This window comes from Poeciliopsis prolifica, unplaced genomic scaffold, assembly GCF_027474105.1.
Source record: "Poeciliopsis prolifica strain line A6 unplaced genomic scaffold, Auburn_PproV2 SCAFFOLD007, whole genome shotgun sequence".
NCBI classification, from domain to species: domain Eukaryota; kingdom Metazoa; phylum Chordata; class Actinopteri; order Cyprinodontiformes; family Poeciliidae; genus Poeciliopsis; species Poeciliopsis prolifica.
In genome coordinates, this window is record NW_026562382.1 from 3,767,787 (window position 1) to 3,791,211 (window position 23,425).

Genomic DNA, 23,425 nt, shown 5'->3' on the forward strand with positions numbered 1-23,425 from the left:
GCCTGTTATACCTGCGGGACTGTAAAACAATGCAGCATCATAATAAGTAAGCCATAAATTTATCACCTGCTGTTTCGGCCCTGCATGTGTGCATGTCCTCATTAATCACAGCAGCATTGTTCCTGCTCTGATCTCAGGAGGGGAACCATCTGTTGCTCAACATCTCTGCTGCACCGGAGCGCAAACAGCCACACAAAACTCGGAGAAAACGTCCGAAATACAAGAAGAAGTGTATTTCCATTGTAAATATTTGCTGTTCGGGGTTGCCTGCTGCTGTAAAATAAATGAATGCTCCTAAAGCATTTTTCTGAATTTTACTTTACTTTTTTAATTTGGTCAAAATAGGAATTTTGAACTGATACTCTTTGACTTCCTGCCCATGTGGGGTTTAAATGTACCCTGACAAAAAGGCCCTTTGTTCTTAACCCCACTTGACATACAAGCTCATCGAGATGTACGTGATATTTGCCATAAATTAGAAAATATTTCTCAACCACTCACCTAAACCGACCCATACAAACAATGAGAGCGAAATCAGAGATGTTTAAAACAACTGAGGTGGGCCACGCATAGTGGGGATGGACACACACAAAATAAATAACATCCAACGCTCTCTGTTACATCATGTCTTTAGGACCTTAAAATACATCTCGAGAGTTTTGTGCTCATCTTTACTGAGGGTGCACAACCAGCTTTCACCAATTTGGCTTACTCAGCGCTTCCTCTTAGTTCACTTTCATATTGTACTGCTGCCATCTTGTGGCAGTGATGAGATATTACAAGGTAATTCTTAGGGGTAAAAATTGTTGGGGGGTTTTTCAGTCTGAGTCGTAATATGGACATACTTGAAACATATTAACTTATCTCACAACATACTACATATTGTGAGATAGATAGATAGATAGATAGATAGATAGATAGATAGATAGATAGATAGATAGATAGATAGATAGATAGATAGATAGATAGATAGATAGATAGATAGATAGATAGATAGATAGATAGATAGATAGATAGATAGATAGATAGATAGATAGATAGATAGATAGATAGATAGATAGATAGATAGATAGATAGATAGATAGATAGATAGATTATGTACAAATAATTACTTTTGAATATGTAGTTCAAGGTTACATATTTAAATCAATCAATCAATAAAGCTAAATCTATTTGTAAAATGTGTCAAACTTGAATAGTCACGTCACATGTGATATATATGTATGAACTAGATATGTAGAAATAGATATTTAGATGGACACCAGAGTTGTTGTTGTTTTTCTTCACAGTCTTTGAATTTAGATCCTCTGTGATCATTTGGTCGCTTTGGCATTTCCTTTTGTCGTGTCAATATTTGTAAAAACAAAAAAAAACAAATACTCTACCGGTTTATAAAATGTATAATTACATCACAAATAAAAATGTGTTTTAAGAACTTTATTCCTCTTTACTCGACGGCTGGCTTCCCTAAAACTAACACACCGCGCTCCCCACAGCGACCGTTGAGTGCTACACTACATTTCCCATCAGCCCTTTCGGTGATTTCTCCGGAAGAAAACCTCCGTATTTTTCCTAGTACTTCCTCTTTCCGTCAGCGGAGTTTAGGTAGGATTGATACTTTCTGGTCCCCGTCTTGAAATCCTGTATAAATCTTGACTTTAGTGGCTCATCCACATTAAATCAACACATATGAAGCTGCATGACATTTATAACGCTGTAACCCGTATTGTATTTCTATAGTAGAGTTGTTATGTAAGGATTTATTGCGGTTTTCTTGCCTCTTGGTGACATGGCGCTGCAGTAGCGGTGTGATGTTAGCTAGGAGGCCGGTGCGCGCTGGTCTCAAAGCGTTCGTGGGGCTTCGTGTAAATCTGTGCTAAAGGTTTTTACAGTTGCTTTATGTGTGAAATGTGAAAGCAGCAGCTCTGAACAGTAAGAGCTGCGTGCATCTCCAGAATGACAGACTTTGTGCGGCTAGCTTCAAGGCTAGCAGTTGTTGTCAGCCATTAATTCGTAAACACGTTTATTAAGGCAAAACCGTAAGTTTATGTTCATCTGTATGAGGAAACAAGTTTGACTCTTCTAAAAGTGTCAGGGTTTTCATACTGTTTACTTCAAAACTGCTGAATTAACATGGGCTACACCTCTGAAGAAGTTTTGTAGCTCTTCACTTGATAGATAAACAACTTAAATGCTTTTTAGCTTGAATAAAAGCCACTATATATAGCAAATAACATCTTTGACTGCTTATCATTTGTATACACTGCCATAACGATTGAGAGACGCCTAATGATTTGTGTTTCAGTTCAAGATGGGACGCGTGATCAGGGGTCAGAGAAAAGGTGCAGGCTCTGTTTTCAGAGCCCACGTCAAGCACAGGAAAGGTGCTGCTAGACTCCGCCAGGTCGACTTCGCTGAACGCCACGGCTACATCAAGGGCATCGTGAAGGTAAGCAGAGACAGTCAGGAGATGGTGGTTGTGCTCGTTTCAAGGTTGGAGGTGTCAATATGTCCGCGCCCCTCACCCAGGACATCATCCACGACCCCGGCCGTGGCGCCCCCCTGGCCAAGGTGGCCTTCCGTGACCCTTACCGGTTCAAGAAGAGAACCGAGCTCTTCATCGCTGCTGAGGGTATCCACACCGGACAGTTCATCTACTGCGGCAAGAAGGGTAAGGACCGACGATCATCATCGGTGTTTGAACTGTTGCGTGGATCTCGGTGGCTTATTTGTGTGTTTTATGTTTTCTTTTTCTTTTGGGGGGGTCCCGCGATAAAAAGATGATCAGGTTTTGTGGCGACTTGGCTTATGAACGGTTCAGAATTCAAATACACCAATCAAATATTCAACAACTGATTATCGCTTTAGATCTCAGTGTAGCTGGAAGAAATTTTTCATCATTCCACGTATGAATATGTAAATGATTAGGGGAAGGTGTTACGGGAGCAGAGGTGTTTTAAAAATTGACCGAAACATTGAATGTGGGGGGGGGGGGGGAAGTGTTTTAAGTTGACCAAATACTTTGTTTTTAGCATCCTGTACATGATAAACAGCTTTACAATAAAACTGGAAGTTTTGCAGGGATTACAACAGAAGCTTATTGATTTAAGAAGAAAAGAAACAAAAGCAAATTACAATGGCGGTGTGTTCTAAAACTATATAGAACGGGAGTTAATTGGAAAAGATAGTTCTGTTTAGTTTAAAATAAAATAGTGAAGCAGTAGGGGAAGGATTGCTCCCAAAATACACGATCTTGCCCTTTATTATGAAAATTTCCTCCACACACCTGAAGTTGAATGTAAAATATAAAATCAACTGTGTGGGTTAAGTGCATCAAAACTCAAAAAACATCCAACATAGTGAGAGTGATGAATAAAAACACGTAAAGGTTAGGGTCATACACTTTGAAGTTAATTTATTATAGTGTATAGAAAAGCAGTGGATCAAACCAAGTTCCACAGACTTCAAAGAAAATAAAAAGTCAGTATGGATCTTTAATATTTTTTTTTAGTAGGTTAGAATATTGGTAGTGAAAGTCACTGATGCTCTTATAACAAATGTTTCTGCAGCTTTAGTGATGATTATACCTGATAACGGTCCCATCCCAGTCTGTCTTTAATTTTACAAAGTCGTTGTCTTCCCCACAGTTTTTGCGTAAAATGTGAATTTTAAATGAAGCAAGGAGAATTTTCGTTCCAAACAATTTTTGAGCCGATCAGAAAGACTGCGCTGACACTCGAATTTCACGCGGCCGTCTCATCGCTCCGCAGCTCAGCTGAACATCGGTAACGTTCTTCCTGTCGGCACCATGCCCGAGGGAACCATCATCTGCTGCCTGGAGGAGAAGCCCGGCGACAGAGGCAAGCTGGCCCGCGCCTCAGGAAACTACGCCACCGTCATCTCCCACAACCCCGAGACCAAGAAATCCAGAGTCAAGCTGCCCTCAGGCGCCAAGAAGGTCATCGCTTCTGCCAACAGAGCCGTCGTCGGTGAGGACGCTGTCGTGTTCTGTTTGTTCTTTGTTGGCGTTTGGTGACGCTGAAGGTAACCGAATGCCACCTCCTCTGCTGCTGCGTTCAAGGTGTCGTCGCTGGAGGCGGTCGTATCGACAAGCCCATCCTGAAGGCCGGCCGCGCCTACCACAAGTACAAGGCCAAGAGGAACTGCTGGCCTCGTGTCCGTGGTGTGGCTATGAACGTAAGTGAACCTGGAGACACGTCCTGGCTTGCACTGTGTGCAAAAGCAAAGACGTAAAACCGACAGGGGCTTCAGGTGCATTTATGTCGCCTTTAGCTGGAAAGTTATTTCAGTTTTAACTGTTGTGCTCAGTAATCCCACACAAATGAAGGTAAAACTAAAGTCAGAGGAGTCAAAGGACTAGATGGTTAACCTTAAATGACTTCTTGGAGCTAAAGTAGGCTACATCTGAGAATAGTTTATTTTTTCAAAAACTCGTCAAAAGTTGAACTGTTTGTCAAGCTTTGCTTCCTCTGCTCTCCATGCAGCCTGTTGAGCATCCATTCGGTGGTGGTAACCATCAGCACATTGGCAAACCCTCAACGATCAGGAGGGACGCACCCGCTGGTCGCAAGGTCGGTCTTATCGCTGCCCGTCGTACAGGCAGACTGCGTGGAACAAAGACCGTCCAGGAAAAGGAGAACTAAATGTGACTCGTTAATAAAACATGTTCCAAAATCACCTTTTTCCTGTTTGTTTCTGAGTTACGTCGCAAAAAGTGTCTGAGAAATCCGACCTCAGCGAGAGTGAAATGGTCAAACATGAAGCAGAATTTTGTTTTTATGAGAAATTAATAGATGAACTAAAGAGTTTAAGTGCTACATATTTTCTCAACTATTGGAAGTACTTTGTAGAAAAGTGCAGAAAAATAATACTCTAAGGATATAAATGATTTATGCCGTTTTGAGTCAAAGTTTTAAATGAGGTGCAGTTAGAATGCAAATAAAGCAGATTATATTGTATATTCATAGTTTGCCATCCGTGTTTTAAAAGAAAGTTGAGTGGCAGGAAACACTGCAGAGCAGAAAAAGTGCACAAACAGGAATAGTGAAGCAAAGTAATCGTGACTCCTCAGCCGCACTTGGAAGAGACCTGCAGCTGGAGTTGGTGCTTCACAGCCCACCAGACAGGCATGTCCAGAACTTTTGACTCCAGCTGCCACTAAACCAGAGGCAACTTCAGAACCGTCTTACCTGGGATGAGAAGCACTAGATTGTTGCTCTGTGATCTAAAGTCTTCTTTTTAGACGTTTGCAGGCAGAGCAGGGAGGCTGTGAATATCAAGCTGCAATTTTCTAACTTCCTGGGAAGTTGTAAACTTTTGTAATCCAAAGAAAACAGAAATGAACATTTGGAATATCACTCCATGTTTGATAAATGACACAAGACCCACTTTTTGGATTAAATTACTAATCTAAAATGCTTTTGAACGGTTTGTGTAACTTATAGTTTATTCCAAACAATTAACTAACCTTGATGACGTCATTTATGTATTTGGAAAAAAAATCCGACTTTCAGGTTGGGTTGGTATTTATTTTTAGGATCGTTCAAATTGTCATCTGCAATAGCAGCTGTTGTACCACAGAGGGCGCTCAAGGTGGAGCAGCATTTAGAGACGCACTAAGCAAATCTATTTCTGAAACATCTGCTGACGTCCTGTTCAAACTTCCTGTTATGTTTGATACATTGATATGGAGCTGTGGTTAAAAAACAAGCATTTTCACTCAGAACTGGGCCGCCAGCTTCACAGCGTTTTTAAAACACCCTTTGAACAACACTGGTTATATATATATATATATATATATGTGTATATATATATATATATATATATATATATATATATATTTTTTTCTTTTCTAAAGCTGACCATCCTCCCACCTGCTGCTGCACACTGCTGGTCATCTGGCTGAAAGAAAGCTCCTCTACTTACAATGCAGACTAATTTGTTGACTATGAAATATCTGTGGTTACAAGAAACATAATGAAGCAGACACGTAAAAAAAAAAAAGCACAATCTAGGGACAGCCCATGTGGACTTAGAATTTCACCAAGATATTTTGTTATTTAGTGCAATAACAGAAGGGAAGAGTGAAAACAAATATTTACAACTTCTTTAGGCAAATGTATGGCTGCATGCCACTGCCGCTACTGCCACACAAATGCAAATACTACTCATCAAGAATAACCGGGAAAGCAGAAAAATAAGAATAATATGTACAATAAGAACTTACAAACTAAACAAATGATTTTCCAATATTTTTGCTCAAGTCTGTATCAAAGCAAAAGTGAAAATTATCAGGTATATTATTGTAGCGGCAATAGGAAGAACTTCATTTTGAAATAAAAGAAGTTGGATAATATACATGTACAACAATTTTTTTTTCACATGATTATTAAACATTACAACTAGGTCTCTTTAAGTAGGAAGAGGCCAGAAGCAATTTGGTAATCCTGCAACTTCTGGTCAAAATGGCGGAAAAACAGTTTCAAGTAGACACCATGAGGAAAGTGAAAGGTTGATACAATGTTCAAGATGGATCTCAGACTGATGCGACGGTATCTTTTTGGTTAATCTGGGGCAGATAAGAGAGAATCTCAGACCAACTCCATGCCTACTGGGAGCAAAAACAGAGAAAGTTGATGAAACGGAAACGCCTTCGAGAAAACCTGCTTGATTAAAATAAGACAGAGGCAAGATTCCATGTTCTTTATTTGCTAAGGGCGCAATGCTTTTTTTTTTTTTGTTATATTTCTGTGCACAAAAAAAACTCACAAAGTGAAAGTCCACATCGCGACTGTAGCTCCAGAATTCAACGTCACACCATGGCCAAAACAAAAGTCGGCAAAAAACAGGGCGCAGAACTCTGTACAGTCAATATCTTCTTTAAAAATAACACAAGGACAAAAATGTTCCTCTTAAATCAAATTCTATTTTTAGTGAAATACAACAAAATAAATTCTATAAAATAAGAGAAAAATATTTAAATACGGTGGGCAGAATATTTTCATTTGCAGGAGTATTTGGTATGTTTTAGACAAAAAAAAAAGAAAAAAAAAGAAAAAGGAAAATTCAAAAAATACACGCATTCAAGTTACCAATTAAATACAGTATTTACTGATGTTTTTACCTTTTACTCCTACAGAATTACAAGTTAGCTCAAGTTGCAACAAGATTAACCAGCCTCTAAAAAAAAAAAAAAAACAAACAAAAAAAAAACCCTGCTGTGGGAGCTTCACGCAGTGGAGCGAGGAGAAGATGGAGGGTCAAGGAGGGGCAGGGAGGTCAGGGGTCGCCCGCCCCCCCCAGCCTGACCCAGCTCCACGGAAGAGAGGAAGCCGATGGGTAAATGAGTCCGTCTACGACTACGCTCTATTGAAGAGACAGAAGCAAACCACACAGTCTAACACACCAGAGAGCCCAGTGCAGCAATCCTGTTGCATATGTGTTCGTTTTTCTGGTTTCCTATAGATGAAAGCTAAGCTGTCTAACCCACCGAAACTGACTGCCAAAATGTGACGTAGGAGGAGTACGATGTGCAATTGAAAAGCCACTTATACACTGGTTAAAAAAAACAAAACAAAACGAAAAAAAAAAAAAAAATGTCACCCTCGTTGTAGATAGAGGAAGTTCAGTAGAAAAAAAAGAACGAGGGGAAAAAGTAAAAGCAAACAGAAAGAAAAACAAAAACCTAAAGGGTAAACAGCAACCCTCTGGAGGTTTGGATTAAGAACAGCTTTAGGTTGTTATGATCACAAGTCTTCCCTTGGGCTACACTATTCTGGTGAGAAGCCATGCTAAATGTTACAGCATATTAACTAGAGCTTCGAAAAGGTCTGAAGTAAGAACCAGAACAAACAAACAAACAAAAAAAAAAAAAAAAGAAATACAAAAAAAAAAAAGAAGAAGAAAGGCAATGAGTTTTAGAACAATTAATTGTTTGCATCACTGCTTTTTCACATCAACCGAACACCGTTAAAGTCCACCCAACCAGTCTCACACTAAAACCCCAACCAACCACAGCTCGAGTCGATTTGGCATGGGGTCGTAAGGTTGCCAAGGAGAATTATTAGAATTATGATAACAATGAGTCCTTCGACGGTTGAATGACCAGACAACGTCCGATGGTAGAACAAACTTTACTGCTGAGCATGGGTGATAAAACAAAGAGGAGTTGTCATCGTCTTAAGAGGTTTTTCCTTTTTTCGGGACTTTTTTTTTTTTTTTTTTCTTATTTATAGTATCCATTTTGTTTTTCCACGTCTGCAACGTCTCCCAACAGCAACCCGCGCCGAGTTATGCTACTGGGGGAATCTGAACAGTCAGAAACATTAACATACTATTTACACCTTTTCGTCGTGTAGGTAAGCGCATCAGCATCGTCAGCTCTGGGTAATTTTTGTTTCTCTTATTAGAACTCTTGTCCCACTCCTTCGCCTCTGTAGTCACCGGCAGGCCCCCCACCCGCCCTCCCTCCCTGTCACGCAGTCGGGCAGCTCCAGGCCAGGGAAGAGCGCCCCCAACAGGCTGGGGATGGCGGGAGGCCCGGCTCTGCCCTGCCTTGGGGCCGGCGAGAGAGAGAAAGAGAGAGAGACAGAGGCAGAGAGAGAGAGAGAGACAGAGAGACTGTTGACCGAAGGATGAGAGGAAGGTGAGCAGAACGACGGAGGCTCGAGGCACAGCAGAAGAGAGAGGGAGGCGAGGTTACTCCTTGGGAGGGGCGGGTGCTGGGGTGGAGGCGGAGGTCGGTGCTGGGGCCGGGGTCGGGGTCGGGGCCACCTCCTCGGTGCCGTCCCAGTTCTCTTGTGCTCGCGGGCCCGAGCTGGGAGCAGTACCGGGGCCCGGGGTCGGAGTCTGGGACTGCGTCGGGCCTGGAGTCGGGGCGGAGGCTGGACCGGGACGTTGAGGGTTGTTCATGTGCTGAGCAGCTGGCCCGGTGTACGGCTGCCCATGGGGGTGGTTGTTCTGTTTGAGAAGACAGATGGAGGGACGGTCATGATGTGTATTTACCATTTACTGAGCGGAAATCAGACCTTTAACCAACATTTTTCCAGGAAATGGATTCTGATAAGTTTCTGAAAATCTAGTTTTCCTGGCTTCAGACTGGCTGGTCGTCAATCTCAGGCATCACCTTTTACTATGCCTGCTGTTGATTGGTTGAAATAAAGCTGCATAGCACTTAAAAAGCTTACAGCTGTTCCATAAACGGATATAAAACGTAAATAAGACGTTAAGCTATTGTTGGTCATGTCAGCACTCTGATCCAAACGCCTAAAGGTCGTGCAACAGTAACCGCTGCTGCTAATGGACAAAAGAGCCCAGTTACAGGAAACATACCCCACCTTTATCTGCTTTCAAAGAACAGAAACTGCATCGCTTGATTTGGATCAGTTTAGATAAATAACAATAATGAAAAAAAAAAAAAAAACAGAACAATGGGGGAGTTTGTCCGCACAGGTCAGATCCTACCTGCTGGAACTGGGTGGTTCCAGGAGAATGAGGGTACAGAGACGTGTCCTCAGGTGGAGACGAGTCTTGATCATCAGGTGCTTCCTGTTCATCTGGCTCCTGGAATAGAAACATTGCCACCGGTCAGACGAGTCGGACGTTTCAACGCTACATGAAAAAATAGAATCTGCCTGTTTATTTGGACAATGGCCTGAGTGCAGTCTAAGCTTTGGTGTTTTGCTGAGATTAGATTGTGCTTCGGTGTGGGTGGGTAGCCTTCTCACTACTTATAGAGGTGACAGAGGTCACATGCACCTCTCTACGCTGCACCAACAGGCCATTTCTGCAGGTTGACTTATCACTTCTATTTTTGAGCTGGAATATTTGGCTTGTTAAAGAAAAACAGATTAATGCAGTCTTTGTTTAATCATGTTTGACTGAAGATGCTAACGTCTTGAATTAAATGGGAATTATACTAGCCATAATAATAGTTTCACTGTCCAATTCAGTCTTTGTGTTCTGCCACAAATTAAACAGAAAATTTAATCTTACATTAGGATATGTGCTTTTTCCAGATAGGGCTCTATAAGAATAAAACATATCTTCTAAAATGATAAAAGTAGCTTACATAACCTAACGATTGTGTCAATGACTCAAGTTTTCCCTGATTGCAGAGGCCAAAATATATATATATACACATACATAGAATCACATTTCTGTGGTAGAATTCCTTTCTCTTATTTGCTCTTTCATAAGATTAAAATTTTCTGAGAAAACACATTTTGGATTTCCATAAATGAACAGAAACAACATCTTAAACTACATCATCGTGTAATAGTTCTCTGAAATGTAGATCTCAAATTTATCACTGACATAAATAAACTTTTCAGTGATTTTGTAGTTTAATAAATGCTTCTGTGGACAGTAGCAGCAGTCAGTGGTTGCCTGCTTACTGCCTGTCAAACAGAGCAGGACGCTACCTAGCTTTCCTTCAGCAATAGCAAGAACTTTTTCTAAACATGTTAGGGTCACAGTCGTCTAAAATATGACAGAAGGTGAAAAAAGTGATGTGCAGTTGTAGGAATAAATGGGTTTTATTGTGACAGTCTAAACCGCAAACCTTAAAACTATCTGAACAGTTGTTGAATGTGTTTGGAGGCCTAAACATTGATCAATACTCCATGTTCCTCTGCTGAATCTTTAGGGAGATTTGGTTGAATTTCCTTCCCTGATGTCGTGTTGCCTGGAATACTGACCTTCCCTGGGCTTTCCTGAGTACACTTGAGCTGTGTATGGAATATTACAGGAGAAGTGTGTCATTTAACTGGATTTTTTTCATCATGATAAATACAAATAGCTCATGTGAAGTGAGAAATAAAAAATTTGGGGTTTATTGGTCAAATCGGCTATGAAAACCAGACATATTCATCTGACTAAACAATTTGCGTAGAATAATTTAGGTTTAGAAATTACATTTTCAATTTTTGTTTATCTCCAAAAATTGACAAAACAGTTCTAAAGTTAAAGAACACAGCATAGAACATGTATTCTGACATGTATATTAATTATACCTACAACATAAACAACAACAAGGCAAGTCATTTTATGGGTTGTTGTGCTAAGATGATGTGATCAAACTCAGTTGAACAAAATTTCTTTTGTAGGGCTTTTCCACCAAAGAGGTTCCAGTTCTTAACAAGGGCCAGTGCTAAAGCCAGTTCTTAACTGGTTCTGTAAAACAACCAGTTTGCTTTTCCACAACTTGAGAACCAAGTCATTTATCATTATAAAGAACTAACCAATTTATTGTTTGGTGCTCCCCTGTTTCTTTTTCCCATTTTTTTGTGAAGGAATGTGACAGTTTGACCAATGTAGCACCTTCCTGTAGCCAGGTATTTGTTGCATTATGGGATGTTGTAAACTAATCATTCAGTAAACTTTACATACTCTTGCATGAAATAGCAAGAATGAGAGTAATATTAACATCTCTTATTTTTTTCAGAACTTCAAGAATCTACTTTCTGTGCTTCGAGTTGGTTTTCCACCCTGGATACATTTGACCAGTAAACAGATTTAACGGTTTCATGTCATTTATAGTGGCAAGTTTTGGTCTCACTGGAGCTTACCCTGCATGAAAAAAACCCCAAACAATTTGAAAAAGTTGCCAGACAATAAACTCAACTCCTAATCCACACCAAAGTTAACTGTGGGAAAACATCCTCATTCCAGTTAAAGTGCACTGCAGGGTTTTTACTTGTGTTTCGGTTTGAAATCAGACAAAAACCTAGACTGCGTTCCACGGTTTTAAACATGGTGCTCTTAATGAAAGCGTTTTTTTCCCTCCGGCCCAGCAGAAAATTTTTCCCTCCGGCCCAGCAGAAAAGTTGTCGAGAACTGTTGCTCAATAAGCTCTAGAACCAGATCAGAACTGGAACCAGGTTGGTGGAAAAGGACCTTTAAGAGTTTTTTCTCAACATCTCTAAATTTACAGTAACGTCAACAATTATTCATACCCCTGGCAGATTTTAGGTTACAGTTATATTTTGCCAAATTGTTTCTTCACTGGAAGTAATGAAGTGTTTTGAGTGACTCTGCCAGTCTTCGCTAAAATCTAAGAGAACAGAGCTGAAGATTATGACTATTGATGGTAAGAAAGCCATTAATAGTCATAAAACCAGCAGCTATGAGGAAATTTTGATTGCTAAAAAATGCTAATGACTTTTTTTTCCCTCAGATTATTGGGCGATATTTAGATAATTTTGCCACTTAATGAAATATAAACAAATTCAGTCATTCATTAATCCAGTCTCATTTCTTCTAAAATAAATACTATTTATAAGATGGGTCAATTTTTAAATCTAAATCTGCTAGGGGTATGCATCACTTTGGGCTCAACTGTATCATTTACAGCTACATGATTAGGTCTGCGTGAAACTGTGTGTGTGTGTGGGGTGATCTGTAAATGCCGTTACCTCTTCAGGACAGAGTTCACAAGCCTTGGCCAGTGTCATGCGTGCACTGTGGGAACGCTCAAGAAAATATCCATTGGAGGTCTCGTTGCTCTGAACTGGAGGGGACCAGTTGTTATACGTGTACTGGGGGTTTCCCGTGTATGGCCGCCTCTCCAGCTCGTCCCCTAACCACTCCACTGCCCATGTCCACTTTCGCTTCAAGTCGCCATTGCTCTGTAAGAGTGCCAACAAAAGTCAGCCACAGCGTTTCCTGATTCTGTTGACAGGCTAAATAAAATTGAACTACGCCTAAACGACAAGCCTGTGCCAACGAGGCACAGGATGAGTACCTGCAGGATCTGATAAGCCACAGAGCAGTTGCTAAAGAGGGCCACCATGCACTTGATGCACTGATAGGCCCGTTTCTGGTAGTGGTTTTTCGAGCGCTGAATGGTGTCAAATAGCCCATCTCTGTCATCTGGGATGCCTTTCAGCACATTGTGGATCCTTAATATGGACACAAAAAAGTGCAAAGTTAAAGACAGTGACCAGAGCAAAAGCAAACACAACTTGTTCAGGGCCTTGAAGAAAACATTACACTTTAACTTCTGTATAATTTGTCACAAAACAAGGCTAGAATTCAATCTATTTTCTGGGAATGTATGTGAATCAACGCATCAGTATATAACTGACTCGTGGCTTTTAAGTTGTTTTATAAAGTAAAAGCTGAATGGTGTGGCAAACTACAGAAAGCATTTTCTCTGTTTTAGCTATGGTTGTGTCCTCAGCGTTATTGTCCTGATGAAAGGTGTACTTCCGCACCAGCCTCATTTACGGACTAAATGAGCTTTATTATCGATTATTTTAATATTGCTCCAACATAAAATTCACAAAAATAATTTGATGTTATTGGCTGTCACATGACAAAATATGAAAAGGTTCAAGGTTTATGAATACAATATACTACAGTCAATCTGACCTGTGCGTTTGCCAGGAGTCCTCGATAAGCAAGATTTGTAGCAACAAGTCAAGGTAAGGCCTCAGCTCATAGGTGTAGGAATATGCCACCTGCAAACAAACATAGGTCATTGTTCCAAGTCTTGCCTTTGGGATTAATAAAGTATTTTCAAACTGAATCTGAACAACGACCCGTAACAAACATTTCAGCGAGCCAGGTTGTTGAAAGAGGCGGCGGATGTTTACCTGCCAGAGCAGTTCACTGAGCACAGTGGAGGAGAACTGAGGGTTCTCCCAGCAGCAGAAGCGAAGCAGCTTCACCGTCTCCTCCGAGTTGCTGCAGTCCTCAATGATTTTCTTCACATAACTCGTCCGCACAAACAGAATCTCTGCCACGAGCTGCTGCACCGGCATGACAGGAGCCGTCAGGTTGGTGTCTCCATACGGGTTAGGAAGAGGAGGATTACCTGGTAAAACACAAAGAAGCACTGCATTTAGAGTAGGGCTGCAGCAGATGATTATTTTACCAATCGTTTAATTATCAAAAATAATTGCTTAATTGGATTAAAAGATTGGCACATTGTGCAGATCTTTCATTTAACAATATTAGAAATATACAAAATTGCAAAACAAGAAATGATTCAGCTAATTAAAAAAAACAGTTTATTGCCTAAAATGCAGTAGCAGTAATCTTGTAGACACATGTGAAAAGCTCAACCCATCTATAGAGTTGGGCTGATTTGGTGATTAATTTTTGCATCAACTCATTAAGAAAGCACATTTTGCTTTCTTATTAAGCAAAATGTGCTTAAGAGTACCCCCCACCCTGAAATTTGAACCAATTGAGGTAAAAACTGCCCAGTTTTCTGGGTAGAACATGTTTACAGACAATTATTTTAATAATAGATTAATTGTGATTATTTGCATTAATCACAATTCATTGTTTCAGCCCTAATTTAGAATACTCTAGATACTAGGTCTTTCATAAAAATAAAAATAAATTAAAAGAGGAAAGAAGACCAAAGTACCACCAACCATTGATGGAGGACTGCATACGGGAGGAGACGTCGCAGCAGCGGACAAGCTGGGAGACCACAGTGTAGAGCTTGCCCAGCTCAGCATACTGATACTTAATGGGAGGGCCAGGACCCTCGTCCAGAGCAACTAACATGAACGTGGCAGGAACATTTAGCTTCAGCAGCTGAGTCTTTTCTGCCAGACCTGTATGTGGTTGACGAACCAAAGAGTCAAGATGAAAATGAAAGACAACACTTAAAGCTCAAAATAACTCATGAAAGATCCGTATACAGCTTACCCAGATTGGCATACATGACAAAGAGGTTGAAGTACTGCTGGAGGTGGCGGCCATGTTCTGAAACCTCTCTTCTCAGCAGGTTGAGTACAGCTCTCAACAGATGGTCACTAAGGCTGAGATTATCACAGCCCTGATGTACAAAGGAAAAACAACAGTCAACCGAACAGTCAAAGGAGGGGGGAGGGGAACAAAGTGTATTTCTGAAAGTGCTGAACCCGTATAAACCACACCAACCTGAGTGGAGGATCCTGGCGAAGCTGTGGGTGAGGGGCACGGTCCATCTTGCAGGGAAAAGTGAGCGATGAAGACTATGAGCTTGGAAAACGCTCCACGGACCTCTGCGCTCGGGCACTCGAGCAAGTACTCGGAGAAGCGATTGGGGTAAGCAAAGAGAACATTGTGTGCAAACCAATAGCGTACATTCTTACTGTGTCTCAGCAGGATGCAAAGGGCGTCATACCTACGCGGGGAAAACGAAAAGAGCAATCGTGCTTTATGGACAAGAACAAAAACTTCCTTTTTTTTTTTTTTAGAACAAACAGCAAACAGGACTGACCAGTCACTGGCAGGACCCCGTACTAATTTCTTGGTGTGAAAACCTGTGCTGAAGAGGAACCGAGCAGCCAGCTGAGCACTGATCATAGCAATCTCCTCTGCCTCTGGCAGAAGGTGGTCTTGTCCTGAGTTGAAAAAAAAAAACAAAATGGTGAAAAAGTGCTTAGCGATGTGCTTCGTTTACTTCACAGCAGGATAAAACCTCATGAAAAAAAAAAGGAGCGTCTCCCTTGTTTTTCCAAACCCAAACACAGAACTGAAAAAAGTTATCTTGATGTTTTTCGAACCAAACAAGGAAAATGTTTGAATTGCTATGTGAATTGAATATTTAGCTAGGTTTCCTACATCACTTTTGCAACATAAAGACAACTATCTGTTTTTTATAGTCATTTCCCATTAAACTGTTAAAAAAACAAGACACCTGTCTGGCCCAGTGTGAAATTGTCATGGTACCAGAATCTCCACAAAATAAGGCTATTCATGTTTTTTTTAATCATTATTATTATTATTATTATTGTTCTGCTTCATATAATTTAACCCTGAAAATCTAGCATGCTGATATGAGCAGGATATCCAGTCGGCTCAGTCGACTTGCAGTTTGTTGCCAGAAACTGCTCTTCTTGATTAATACTTTTCCAAATATAAATAAGTTTAAGCGATGAAAAAATAATCATGGCAGCCTTCATCTTGACTGCTGATCAGAAATAGGTTGGGAGGGGCGACGTTGGTAGAAGCTCCCTACACTTCCTCTGGCCTACATGCACTTCAAACAACTATTAGAAAGCCAGTATAATTCAGAGAATTATAAACTACCCTTTGATCCAGAATAATGCTTCCATTGTATTCATGTATTCATGAACTGTCATTTTCAAAACACAAAGATGGAAAATCAAAAGATCAAAAAAAGCTCTCAGCGGAAAAAAAACTAATAATATGAGGAGGGATTTGAATCAGGGAAATAATTGGGAGTTAAAGTACAACAAATATGTACAAATAGCAACTACTAGCTGTAGTTTTTTCAAACATTGGCTTCAAGAGGCAGCCAACTTTTTCCACACAGTTAATGTTTCAAGGGTAAAAATGATTGCTAACCAAAGTCATTCATGTCACTTCAATGTGGAATGGTGTGAAAATGTAAACGCTTGCACACACCTTTCCGTTTTTGCCTTTTCTCTACTCAAATGTTTCAGATCAAACAAATTCTAACGTGTACAAGTGTAAATGTAGTGTAGTTTCAAAAGGTTTTAATTTGTTTCCAAGACTTTGAGACAATGTGAGCCATTATCCAGAAATAGAAAGATACATAGAAAAGTGGGTAAGTAGCTTGGCTATCAAAATGACCCTAACAGTGCATCAATGACTTATCTCGATCAACATCTGAAGCCTCACTTGCCCCAGTTAGGGTCAGTGTTTTTGATTGCACAATAAAGAAGAAGAAACTGGGTAAGAATTGCATCTATTGAAGGATTCCATGGTGAAAACAACTGCAGGACAATAAATTCTGCTGTCTATCAGAAAGTCATTCATGAGAATGAGATGCAGCTTGACTTTATGGTCTTGTTATTGCCAAGACGGGCAAATCCAATTGCTTGCTTTAGGAGGCTATTACATTTTCACACAGGTCCAGTTTGGTCGTGGATAGCTTTTTATGCTGCAATAAATAAAATGCATTTTTGAATATAGGCTTTTTGATTTTGTCTGATGATCTGAAGCATTTAAGTGTCACACACACAAAAAAAGCAATCAGAAGAAAAATGTTATTTACAATCTGGAATCTGGTGAGTGTTTTGTACTTTTCACAGATTAAATGAAGAAAAAAAAAACTGAAAACAAGGTGCATACCTGGAGGAGGGTTTAAATAGACACTGTTACAGGTCAGAAGTTTCTTAATGAACTGGAAATATTCCAGGCTGTATTGCATTCGGTTGTGCATGAACTGGACGTTCTGCTTGCGAACACTGCACTCGATGACGCTCGGCATCTTGACCTGATGGGGCTTGGTGGAGGACAAGTTCAGCTCTGAGATATATTTGACAAGTTCGCTGTCCTTGTCCAGTGAGTCCATTCGCTCGTAGAACAGGATGTAGGCGTTCCACCATCGCTTCTGCCTCCGATACGACATCCGCTTCATCATGTGGTCAAACACCTCGCCCATGTACTCTCCCCCAAAGCACTGGTTCTTCATCTCCTCCTCGTCGTCCATCTTGCATTCCGTCACGTCGCCGTCATCGAACTTATACCAGCGGTTCTTCTCGCCGTCGCCCCCGTTCCGCTGGATTATGTAGGAGTAGTAGTGTCCGCCGCTCGCCTGGCCCGAGTGAACCAGCACTCCCACCAGACGGTACTTGGAGCTGCCCGGCGGCGTGGGTTCGGATGGCTCGTTCTGTTGGATCACCTGGTTCTCCGGGTTCACGTCGTCGCCCTCCAGCTTGGCCACGCCTGCTACCGTGTACGGCTCCATGTCCAGCTCCCGCGGGAACTCAAAGTAGTCGTTAAACTTGATGGCGCACTCCCTCTCCCAGTCGTAGTCGAAACGCTTCAGTTGGATGGCCAGGACAGGCGGCAGCTTCTTGATCAGTAGACGCTTCACTGTGTCCACCTGAAAAAAATCAAAAGCAATTTGGAAATCTCACTAAGGCAGCGACCAACGCTGCCTTAGAAACAATAATCTATTATTATGCTATTGATTTTATTTGAAAATTAATCAATCACATGAAAAAAAGATTGGTAAATCCTGCAGATAATCCATTAAACCTTGTTTATGCAACAGAAGTACATGAAAATGCAAACAACTAATTCAATTCCTCATCCTAACGATTACTCTAGTAATTTAGGATAAATGAACGATGCTTAATAAGAGACTTTTTTTTAGCTTTATCTTATTATAGAAATTGAACCATGTGAAGCTAAATCTGTCACTTGAGTTCTGGGAAGTACAGGTTTCCAGATAATGAAGTTTTTAAAAATTATTTTTTAGATTATCAAAAAGTCAAAATATATTTATTTTTGTACAATTTTGGCTTGAATGCTGGTCTGCATATGCTGTTCTGTCAGAAAATTGACTTTTTTAGCGTTAGTTGATAGATTACTAAATTAATTAACAATTACTTCAACAATCAATTACAACTAATGGTTCTAGATCTAGTTTTAAACTTCCATACGGTTGTTGTGACAATTTAAAGAAGCTCTATAGTCTTACCTTCTTATTACATTTCTCACAGTGGTAGGCATTGGCTCCTTCAAGCAGATCTCCTTTAACGTATTGCTCCATCGAGTCCAACAAGTTCTGGTGGTTTCTAATGTCCACGTTTAATGTTGTAAATGACTCCTCACACTCATATCTGACGATAGAATCGTTATTAATAAAAAAAACTAATTCAACAGTACTCATATTGTTATTAAAGTGACTTAGCACATTCAGATTGTACTCACCTATGGGGACAGCCTTGACAAATCTTTTGGTCAGCAAAGGACCCTCCTAGCACCTTGCTGAGCATGGGAGGGTGACCTAAAGCTTTCAGAGCTTCATCCAAACTGTCCACCAAAGAGTTGAAGAACTCCAGAGCGTCATGCTGCTCCCTCAAATTAACTGGCTCCCCCCATAGTCTAAAAAAAAAGAAAAGAAAAAGAAACATCAACAGAAATCAACAGACATGCTTTCAGGAGATTTTTTATTTCATGAAATGTATTTCTATGCCAGCACAGAAAGCTGTTGGGATAAAATCTGAATTTCACAACTGGCAGCACAAGAAGTGTGAAAAGAGAAAGCACATTCTTAAAACAACTCTTAACTAAAATATCTGGTCTTATAAGAATTTTTAGCCATTTTTTACAAGTTTATCAAATATGACAGTAATTATTTCCTTGTTCACAAGCTTCTAAAAACTTTTAGACGCTACATTGCTGCTCATGCTGTTTGGTGAGCGCCACTTGCACAAAAAGTTGTTTGATTTCACAGCAAACACACCTGTTAGGGAAAGACTAAATTAAAAAACATGAATTCAATAATCCAAACCTGGAAAATTCTTAAACCCGTAATTTTTCTGAAAGTAATCTGGATTATTTTTCCTAAAGGAAGTGATGCATACACCCATCAAAGAATGAAAAATCTTTAAAATACCTGAACTGTTTCCAGAAGCCTCTTGGGACGTAGTACTGCAGTCTGGATGCAGCCAGGTGACCAAAGATGACCTGTAGGTGACGTAGCACCCCGATGTTGTACTCTTTCCTGTCCTCTGATTTACTGGAGGGTTTGTCATCAAACTGGTGGTGGTAGCTGAAAACTTCATCACGAGGGTCTACATTACTCTGTGGAAGCAAAACCTGAATTGTAACAAACCAAACTTGTCATGAGTGCAAACAAAGGGAATTTATTAGTCATTAGAAGTTTAGGAGAAACTCCAGCGGTGTTAATGCTGTTTCTCACATCATTAATTTGAACTGAGAGCAGCTTGCTGCTTGATTTGGAAGTAATGGCTCTTAAAAGCTGATTTTTGGGACCAATTTATGCAAAGATGTTATTGTGAAATTTTGCTGCACATGAAAGTGTTGAGCTGCTACACACACATTTGTTTCTGTGGAGACTTTCTACTAATAAATGCATGGCTCTATGCTTGCTCTTAATTGAATTTTTATGTAAACTTGAGGCTTGAGCTTATGTGCATTTTGAAGTATAGCGTTACAAAAGCTACAATAGCATTTCGGACCATAGTACAGGTAGATTTACCCAAAACAACAAAGATGTCTCGAAGTGAGACATCATTTGGTCATTTCTCGAATTTTACAGAAATGATCAGACCCTTTGATTGTAGCCCACATGGACGTCTCGCACATTATTTCTGGTACCTCATTTTCCTGCTTCTCGTCACCAGACATGTCATCGTCCACGTCGGTGCCTGTACCCTCGATCGCCAAGATGCCGTTGCGGATTGGAGGGATCATATAAAGCTGCTGGATAACAGAGTTCATATAGCAAGTAGCACCGGCGTTCTTCAGGCCGACGAAGCCTTTGTTGGGGCGTGGTCCCACGGGAGGCAGATACTCCCACTCTGTTAGTGTCTCGCAACCTGAATGTGGAGGCAGGAGGAAAACTCAATTTAACGCAAATTGATCAATTATGTGGCTGCTGCCTGTGGACCGGTCACTGAAATGTCTTCCTACCCAGGTAGTACATGTCAGTTAGGGTATCAACTATTTGTTTGAGGTTGCGGACACAGCCGACTGCTAGCGCCACAAGGAGCTCGAAGCCGGCGTTGATGGATGCAGGAGTGCTACACACTGGGATGGCCTGCTCTGTGGGGAACTCCCCACTCTTCATGTACTGCAGGTAAACATTAGATGCTGGGAAGATGAAGTCGTCGATCAGCTCCTAATTAAATAGAGAAGAAGAAATATAAGCAATGAGAGTAAACTAATAAAAAGGATGTTTTTTTTAAAGTCTGTCTGTACCTTAATGAGATTTGCTCCTCCCTTCTCACAGCCAATGTAGTATTTCTTTTCAGGCGTCTGGAAGGCCAGAAGTTCTTTGGTGACACCAAGATGGCCCTCCAAGATGGTCTCTTCCACACCCGTTTCTCCTGTCCTCTTAACCTCATCCTGATCAATGAAATTTTGTTTGACCTTGAGCAAGACCGCATCCTCTGAACTACAACTGAGATTTCAAGAGCAAAAGAGAATTCCGGCAAAGTACAAATCTCACCCGTATTCGTTTGAGCCAGTCGATCTCGTTGTTGAGCAGCACCTCGGCGTTTGGCAGGTTGATGTTACTGTTGTAGGCGTAGTTGAGCAGATGTCGGAGCAACGTGAAGTAGTCCCCTGCGTGTTTGGCTCGCTCTTTGGCTGTGCTCTGGACACAGAGTTAACCACAGGATGAGAGAACCCGCAGCAAATGAGGTCAGATGAATGTTTGCGTACAATCGCAATCTGTGTAGCCACTTACCCCGAGCACTGTGAAGAGGAGGGTGATGAAGAAAAGAAGAGGCCGATGGCCCATGCAGCACCTAGTCGCCATTAGAAAAAACTGCTCTTGGGCCATCTGACGCACGGACCTGTTTAAAGGAGATTTAAACATCAGAATCATAATAACAAATAGCGTCGAAACGATTAATTACACCAGTTGTGATTAATCAATTATTCAGGTAATCGTCAACTAATTTAGTAATCAATTAATCATAAAGTGGAAGATACAGACTAACTGTACAAAAAATATATGCATTTTGTATTTAAGATAAAATAAAATATATTAGAAAACATATGTTCTCCCAAAACTCCTCAATCTATTACAATTTCAGCTTAACCTGGTTAAAATTCTGTATTTCCAAAAAAAAAAAAAAAAAAAAAGAACTAAAGCACATTTTGCTATCCAATAATTGGTTAATCAAGAAAAAGATGCATCGCCAGATCAGCAGTACACTGTATTCATGTCAAGTCAAGCAGACAAATCTGAGCTTTTCATATGTTGATATGAGAAGTATTTTGTTAATTGCGAATGATTACATTTTATTGTTTTTAATTTTGTGGTACAAAGACCTAATTGGTTAAATGAAATTTTTATCTGAATGTCACAATAATCAATAGAATACACAATTACTAAAATAATAATTAGTTGCAGCACTACTATATGAAACAGGCATTTTCTCCTCATTACTGTATCTCATATGACAAAAGTGAGGTACACTATTAAATAATTTCAATTTTTGCTTTATAATCTCAAAGTGACAAATTAAGATTTTTTAAAAATATATTTGTAATAATTCAACTGAAACTGGATATTAATATGAATTTAATGTGCAAAGTGAAGCGCTTACTTGCTGTGGCAGTGTAGCAACAAGTCTATGATGAAGGTCTGCCATGCCTTCTCCTTACTGAGCGTGTCGAGAGCCGTAGGCATGAGGGCAAAACACAGAGTCATCACTTCCAAAGCCTCGCAGCACACCTGCTCATCTTCTCCATCCGGCTCCTTGGCTGCATTTGTCTATATATATATATAAAAAATAATTGTGCTTAATTTCAAGATACAACATACACAGTCAAGTTCTTTATAGTCCTTTGAAAATCAGTTTAATTTTGCAAAAAAATTCTTACCTTCTCGTATATTTTACTGATTTCATCATTATTACTAAATACCAGCTGCACCGTGCCACAGCCCGATGCCCACACAATTTTTTGCACTGCTCGGATCACGCAAATGTCTGGGATGTACTTCGATGCCTGGAAGAAATTCTGATGAAAAATACAGTTCCATTGAATCCATTATTAATATTGTTTTTAACACTCTACTTCTTACAAACAAACTAGATTTGAGAAGCTATTAAATTCAGTGATTAAAACACCGCCAGACACTAAATAATGGAAGTAGAAGTCAGTTGATGTGAAGTTTCCTTTACCTCATCAGAAATCTGCTGGGCCAGGCGGATAGCTACATTGCGCAACATACATTCGGAGGCAGGGTTGGGAATGTTTTGCAGGGCACTTTGAAGAACCAGCGCTTGGTCGTGAGTCGCCTGATTTATCTGCTCAAAGTTACGAAAGAAAAAAATAAATAAATAAAAAAATCTGACAGAAATAGACATGTCAAGGCTGCAGCAGGTAAACAACCCAGGAACCGGCTAAACTGGTTTGTCTATTCACGAGGAAAGAAAGCGTTCTAACCGGAGAGACGGGAATATTTCCGTCAGCGTTGGGTTGGCAGGCCTCGGCCACAGCCTTCACGTGGCCGAAGCCAACCGCAGTCAGGAGGAGCTTGGCGATCTTCAGAGCGTTGAGGTAAGCTCCTCGGCGCGTCTCCATGTCCGCGGATGGGAGGAAGTTGTTCCTGGTGAGCATGCTTAGCACCAGTGGCAGACCGCCGCTCTTCAGGAAGTTGTACTGGAAGTCACTGGCATCCTCACCCAGAGTGGCACTAGCTGGCATCAGCAAAGCATACACAACCTGCAACAACAACAGGCAGAAAAACCTAACTTTAAATATCTTTATTTAGAAAAATAATAAATATAACAGCAATTTGCTAACAGTAAGAAGGAGCAAGTGTGGAAAATAGGGAGAGCATTTATAGTGATTTGTAATAACTTGGAACAAAAATAAATTAGCTTTAGGTCTGTAACTAGTGGCATGCTGGTTAAAACCAAAATATTTTTCCTGTTTGTGAATGCAACATATCTAAGCAGATTGCAGTAAAATTAATCTT

General features: G+C 40.4%; 2 protein-coding genes across 9 annotated transcripts in view; one reads left to right on the forward strand and one right to left on the reverse strand.

The window, feature by feature from the left end:
• Nucleotides 1-1,530: 1,530 nt before the first annotated feature.
• On the forward strand, nt 1,531-4,698 carry rpl8 (ribosomal protein L8). The gene is made up of 6 exons (XM_055032418.1): nt 1,531-1,605; nt 2,306-2,449; nt 2,530-2,671; nt 3,771-3,989; nt 4,082-4,197; nt 4,506-4,698. The coding sequence occupies exons 2-6, from the start codon at nt 2,312-2,314 to the stop codon at nt 4,662-4,664; spliced, it is 774 nt and encodes a 257-aa protein (XP_054888393.1). The 5' UTR covers nt 1,531-1,605; nt 2,306-2,311; the 3' UTR covers nt 4,665-4,698.
• Nucleotides 4,699-6,708: 2,010 nt separating this feature from the next.
• Nucleotides 6,709-23,425, reverse strand: part of usp9 (ubiquitin specific peptidase 9) — a 39,264-nt gene continuing 22,547 nt past the window's right edge. For 5 of the 8 annotated variants that reach the window (XM_055031319.1, XM_055031317.1, XM_055031320.1 and 2 more), the window contains exons 24-47: nt 22,891-23,169; nt 22,626-22,751; nt 22,324-22,461; nt 22,047-22,213; nt 21,179-21,287; nt 20,939-21,085; nt 20,689-20,835; nt 20,401-20,608; nt 20,086-20,306; nt 19,361-19,548; nt 18,673-18,846; nt 18,440-18,581; nt 17,083-17,839; nt 15,242-15,365; nt 14,920-15,145; nt 14,686-14,815; nt 14,406-14,591; nt 13,617-13,837; nt 13,393-13,481; nt 12,764-12,920; nt 12,435-12,647; nt 10,719-10,748; nt 9,484-9,582; nt 6,709-8,979 (exon numbers count right to left, since the gene is read on the reverse strand). In XM_055031319.1, the coding sequence (XP_054887294.1) occupies nt 8,719-8,979; nt 9,484-9,582; nt 10,719-10,748; nt 12,435-12,647; nt 12,764-12,920; nt 13,393-13,481; nt 13,617-13,837; nt 14,406-14,591; nt 14,686-14,815; nt 14,920-15,145; nt 15,242-15,365; nt 17,083-17,839; nt 18,440-18,581; nt 18,673-18,846; nt 19,361-19,548; nt 20,086-20,306; nt 20,401-20,608; nt 20,689-20,835; nt 20,939-21,085; nt 21,179-21,287; nt 22,047-22,213; nt 22,324-22,461; nt 22,626-22,751; nt 22,891-23,169 (4,539 nt within the window). In that variant the 3' untranslated portion in view covers nt 6,709-8,718. The remainder of the gene's footprint in view (nt 8,980-9,483; nt 9,583-10,718; nt 10,749-12,434; nt 12,648-12,763; nt 12,921-13,392; nt 13,482-13,616; nt 13,838-14,405; nt 14,592-14,685; nt 14,816-14,919; nt 15,146-15,241; nt 15,366-17,082; nt 17,840-18,439; nt 18,582-18,672; nt 18,847-19,360; nt 19,549-20,085; nt 20,307-20,400; nt 20,609-20,688; nt 20,836-20,938; nt 21,086-21,178; nt 21,288-22,046; nt 22,214-22,323; nt 22,462-22,625; nt 22,752-22,890; nt 23,170-23,425) is intronic. The other 3 variants (XM_055031322.1, XM_055031325.1, XM_055031323.1) reach the window with 3 other exon arrangements.